This window comes from Trichomycterus rosablanca, chromosome 3, assembly GCF_030014385.1.
Source record: "Trichomycterus rosablanca isolate fTriRos1 chromosome 3, fTriRos1.hap1, whole genome shotgun sequence".
NCBI lineage: Eukaryota > Metazoa > Chordata > Actinopteri > Siluriformes > Trichomycteridae > Trichomycterus > Trichomycterus rosablanca.
Window position 1 is genome coordinate 17667339 of NC_085990.1, and position 6207 is coordinate 17673545.

General features: G+C 40.7%; 1 protein-coding gene across 1 annotated transcript; it reads left to right on the forward strand.

Moving 5' to 3' along the window:
* The first annotated feature begins 1907 nt into the window (after window positions 1-1907).
* rps27.2 (ribosomal protein S27, isoform 2) lies at window positions 1908-5863 on the forward strand. The gene is made up of 4 exons (XM_062990998.1): window positions 1908-2000; window positions 4002-4110; window positions 4257-4367; window positions 5595-5863. The coding sequence occupies exons 1-4, from the start codon at window positions 1995-1997 to the stop codon at window positions 5621-5623; spliced, it is 255 nt and encodes an 84-aa protein (XP_062847068.1). The 5' UTR covers window positions 1908-1994; the 3' UTR covers window positions 5624-5863.
* The last annotated feature ends 344 nt before the right edge of the window (window positions 5864-6207 follow it).

Here is a 6207-nt window from a genome sequence, read left to right on the forward strand (position 1 = left end):
CACTGTTCAGGAATGTACCAACAGGGGGCGCAATTATTTAAAACTAGCTCGTGGCTGGAGCATATACTACAGTATATCATCTCCTTGTTTCTACACTCACTCCACTTACCATATAGAAGCACTTTGTAGTCCTACAATTACTGACTGTAGGCCATCTGTTTCTCTGCATGCTTTGTTATCCCCCTTTCTTGCTGCTCTTCAGTGGTCAGAACCCCCACAGGACTACCACAGTGCAGGTATTATTTAGGTGGTGGATCATTCTCAGCACTGCAGTGACTGATATGGTGGTGGTGTGTTAGTGTGTGTTGTGCTGGTATGAGTGTCACTGCTGGACTGAGAATACTCCACCAACCAAAAATATCCAGCCAACAGCACCCCGTGGGCAGCGTCCTGTGACCACTGATGAAGGTCTAGAAGATGACCAACTCAAACAGCAGCAATAGATGAGCGATCGTCTCTGACTTTACATCTACAAGGTGGACCAACTAGGTAGGAGTGTGTAATAGAGTGGACAGTGAGTGTACACGGTATTTAAAAACTCCAGCAGCACTGCTGTGTCTGACCACTCATACCAGCACAACACACACTAACACACCACCACCATGTCAGTGTCACTGCAGTGCTGAGAATGATCCACCACCCAAATAATACCTGCTCTGTAGTGGTCCTGGGAGAGTACTGACTATTGAAGAACAGCATGAAAGGGGGCTAACAAAGCATGCAGAGAAACAGATGGACTACAGTCAGTAATTGTAACACTTTCAGCAAGGATGACAAAAGGGATCGTGTTCTTGCTCATGGGAAATTTGATGAATTCACTAGGATGGTAAATATCTTGGTATTGTCTGATTTTGATCGATGTAATGTGTTCACTTCTGGTGAACTGATGTTGGAAGCATCCTACCTTAGTCTAATTCAGCATGATTTGCATCAACAACTTAATCTGAGTCTTTCGTAGTTGCCTTCTGTTGACTTTTGCATTTTTGTAGTGAGCAAATCAAAATATGTGTCCAATCTTAAACACCCAACATAGACTATCTGTAGTTTAAAATAGTTCTGTATGACATCACAAGAATTGTGAAACAAGTTTGTTTGTTTGTTTATTAGAAATTTAAACATCATGTTTTACACTTCGGTCACATTCATGACAGGAACGGTAGTTACTCATTACACAAGGTTCATCAGTTCACACAAGGTTATATTAAACACAATCATGGACAATTTAGCATCTCCAATTCACCTCACCTGCATGTCTTTGGACTGTGGGAGGAAACCAGAGCTCCCGGAGGAAACCCACACAGACACGGGGAGAACATGCAAACTCCACACAGAAAGGACCCGGACCGCTCTACCTGGGCATCGAACTCAGGACCTTCTTGCTGTGAGACGACAGTGCTGGTTAAGAACCACTGCATATAGTTTTTATGCTATGCCAGCCGTTTGCCAATGGAGTAAGTCATGTTTTCCTTTGTGGTCTTTAAAGTTTGTGCTGGGGTGAAGGACATTTCTCTGTCTACAAATGTCACAAGGGCAGTTGTAGCCTAGTGGTTAAGGAACTGGACTACTAATCAAAAGGTTGCTGGTTCAAGCCCCACCACTGCCAGGTTGCTGCTGTTGGGCCCTTAAGCAAGGCCCTTAACCTTCAATTGCTTGGATAATATACTGTCACAGTCATGTAAGTCGCTTTGGATAAAAAGTATCTGCCAAATTTTGAAAATGTAGCAAGCCACCCATGCCATGTTCTCCAAATGCTGCTTTAAAAAAAATCTAATAATACACGTTTTAATCACATTGTTCCAACTATTTTGTTTGTATCGTGTCCTCCAGACACGTTTAAATGAATGTAAATAGTAAGAACTATTGTATTTATTACTAGTGAACCTTTAAAGTGAAATCGTTCCCTCAGTGAGAGCTTCCTGTAGCGACCGTTGAGAGCTGCGTGTTTCCGCTGCTGTTCTCTCTTCAAGCAGCAGCGTTCCGTATACAACAACAACATGCCTGTAAGTGCAAACAATAACACCAACCACGCAGACATTTCCACTCCACAGACATTTCTATTTACATATTTCTATTCGTGTACTTCATATTTATGTCCCACGTTAATCCCAGAGTAGCTGTCATGCTGAATATGTGCTTCAATTTGAACTTTTAAACGGTCGGAAGTTGGCGAGAAACAACATGGACGCGTTCATGAGAGCTAAACGCATGGCAGAGAAATGCAGTCACGGCTTTGTTTTTGTATGCGTGGGGTTTCCTACTTCTCACACACAAGCATTGTAGTATTTACTGTAGTGTCCTAATATTTCGGACACTTAATATACAGTTAGGATGGGTTGAGTAAACGCGGTGCTTTGGGTAGTACATGTTCTTTGTTCGGTGTGGTCGGGTTGGATGTATTATATAGTAGCGATAGTTCTGGAACAGAACTGGTGTTTTCCCTACTAACAATAAAAACAAGACTAAGTGGGTCACAAGTTGCCAACTGGTTACCAGCAGTGTCCACAAAGCCATGACCTACCCACTTTACATGAATCTGTCATGTCACTGTTGTACAGTTGGATTATTGCAATATTGCTTGTGTAATATATAATATTGTTCATATAATGAGTGTTCATATAAGGACTGACATGATGGTAAGCTGAATGGTATACACTAGGGATGAAACGATGCACCACAAGACAGGTAAAAATCGATTCACATGTGTAACGATTCAAATCGGTTTGCATGTATAATGAATCGATATTCACTTTAAACAGCAAAGGGCACTGGTGCTATTCACATCGCCTGGTTGATGTCACTACAGGGTTGTGTAATTTCCAGCCAAATGTATTATGTGAGGATACTTTCTTTATTTGTATTATTCATTTATTTATTTAATGTGGGATTTGTTAAAATTTCATTTGTTTTTTTTTACACAAAAAAAATGTGCAGCATTGTTTTGCAGTTTGTAAATACCTCAGAAATAAAAGGGCATTCATTATTTAGATAAATAAAAGATAAGCACAAATACAGTATTTTCTTTTCTTTTTTTTAAAGAGAAATAATAAAAGTAAACTCATCATTTGTCTTTAATTTCGTTTTGTTTAAAAAATCGGGGAAAAAATCATTTTGTGAACTCAGTATCGTGAATTGCATCGGATCATGGGTAGAGTGTATCGTTACATCCCTAGTATACACTGTACAAAACATTAGACCCCCCCTTCCAAAAAAAAAAAAAAATGTAGAGCATGTCACTGTCAAAAATATAATACATGATGGGCTTATTGTAGTTACTTGTAGTTTACATCTTGAAGGAGAAGTTATGATCTAATCAAATGATCTAAACGAGGGCTAAATTTTAATAACCAGACTAGTGGGTTAAAGTGTTTTCCAAAACAGCAAAGGGGTGCACACATTCAGCCATGGTGAGTACCCACTGACAGTGGTCTAAGAAGGGACAAGCCACCTACAGGTTCTTATTCGGCAAAGATTCAATGATTCCAAAAGACTTGAATGCCATGTCATCTGGTGCGGACCAATGGAAGAGCTAAAACTGGTGAGACAGTGCATCAAAGTCTTCTTTATATGAAACTGCATAGTTACTGGCCAGTTAAAGAGCCTATGTTAACGCCTGTCCACCATTGAAAGCACCTACATTGGGAATGCAGGATGTGTATCCTTTGAGAGGAAGAGATAGCACCAAGCCTCAAAAGATACAGAAGTTGATGGACTTGCTGGTAATTTCCTGGTACTAGATACCACAGTACTTTTTCAGATGTCTCATACTGTCCATGTTTATACAGGTCAGAGCTTTTTTTAACAGCTCATTGGTGTATATTGTATACTACATACTCCAGTATGCAGTATAAACAACATATATTATATACTATTATATCGTATTGTATGTACTCTCTAGTATTTTTGGAAAGTGTGTGTGCCAAATTAGAGGAAGGATCCACTAGAATCGTAGAATTTATAGCATCGCTTTAGCTGAAAAGTTTCCTCTTGTTCAAATCCCTCAGCTGGCGAAAGACTTGCTGCATCCAACTTCAGAGGAGGAGAGGAGGAGACACAAGAAGAAACGACTCGTCCAGAGTCCAAACTCCTACTTCATGGATGTCAAATGTCCAGGTGATATTACTAAGCTACCCTTTTGAACAACACACATCTGTGAAGTTTAAACGTAGGCACACTCAGCTTGTCACTAATCCATTACGAACGTTCGTTTACTGATTCAAATTCTGCAATGATCATTGTTTAACCTCTGTCTTCCACAGGTTGCTATAAGATCACCACAGTGTTTAGTCACGCCCAGACGGTGGTGTTGTGTGTAGGATGTTCAACAGTGTTGTGCCAGCCCACTGGAGGAAAAGCACGTCTCACAGAAGGTACAGCAGAGTCCTGTCATTTCTTTTACATGGTGAACACTGATAAACCAGAGTTTGGAGCTGAAAAGAGATTCACACCATGTCATTGATTAAGGCTGCTCCTTATTACCAAAGTACCCACTTGTAAAGCTCTATTTATAACTGACCAGATACAATGACTTCAAAGGGCTACCACTGCACTACACGCTCCCAAGTTAATTTCAATGCCGTATTATAATTCCTTGGTCACATGTGCCAAGCCTGTGCTGGCCAGGAAGACGCCATACTCTAGCACCCACCTCTCTTCTGACTCTTGCAAAGTCTCCGGAGGTAAATTCTCCCAGAGAGTTGAGGAGAAACCACAACCAACCTCCCCTTCCTTAGACATGACCAGATGTGTCTGGTGAGCGCCCAGCCAGGCCGATCGCACAGCTACCACTTTAACTCGGATGCTCGAACTCTCCACAGTGGTGGGTTAAAATATGAGATTGCTGCGTCACCCAAGCACACAAGGGTACCGATGCAGTTATTAAGCAGAGGTAAATGGCAATAAATAAAGACATGTAGATAAGCTTTTCCCCTGGTCCAGTTTGGATTGAATTAATTTCACTGTGAACTCAGTCGACTTTGGCCAGTTGCCCGACACTTTACTGGTCGAGTGGGAGCATAGTCTACCACAGGCCTCCCCTGCTGAAAGTTAAACGTTCTTATGAAACTTTTCCTAAATTGAAATGACATAATGCGACAAGCAATACAATTCAGAAAATTTTAAGCATTTTCAGACCAGAAAAATAATCCAGTGCTGCCGGCTGGCTGCTCATTTACACAGACTTGATTGGCTATGTCTACAATGGATTGGCGTGGAACTGGACCTGCAGTGACCCTGACCAGAACAAAGTGGTTGATGGAGATAAAAAAGACATAAAATAACACTAACATAACTCATAATGTACAGTGTAATTTCACTTACCAGAGTCTACTTGGGGTGCAGCGTCTATCTGTAAAACAACCACTAAATGCCATTTTTGCTTCTTAGGCTTCTTTAATAAAGCAAAAATTCTCTTTGGATTTCTATCGGTTAGCTAAAACAGGTACTAATGAAAAGTGAAGTGGCATAAAGAAAACGTTTGAAGTGCTGGAGATACCTGTATTAATAGTAATGATGGTCATTTATAAAAGTAAAGTGGCATAAAAGAGCTTTTGAAGTGCTGGAGATACCTGTATTAATAAACTTGTTTGTCTCTGCAGGATGCTCATTCAGAAGAAAGCAGCACTAGTCTCTCTCACCTATTTGGAAGGATGCTGGAGACCAAATGAAGAGAGATGGGATTGGCTGAATGGTTTCCAGCGTCTAGGATGAACCCACTCCGCCGATCTGAAGTGGAAATGAAGGCCAGATTGAAACCTCATGATGCTGCTGTTACCTGGAAGCAGATTGTGCTGGACTAAGGCATTTCTGTACTGCATACCTGACAAACCTGTTTGTCTCACTTGAAATAAAGTGTTTTTTTTCATTATGAGGCCTCGTTTTAATGACATAGACATCACAGAAATCACTACCAGTCAGAAGTTCATCAAAGGGGTTTTTCTTGCCTTTTTTAATAAGCATTAAAACGAAGAAATTAATGTGGAATGCACTAACCTAGATCTGTCATTCAAACTTTGTGAGAAAACTTTTTTTTATGGAGCGCCATAGAAACACAGTTTGATGAGTTTGTTGTGGAGGAACTGCTTAGAACCCAGACCTCACAATCCTAAAACGTAACAGTTTTAGGATTAATCAGAGAGTTGCTTGTGAACCAGGTCTCTTGTCCAACATAATTGCCCGAGATATCCAACAAGCATGGACAGGTGTCCACAT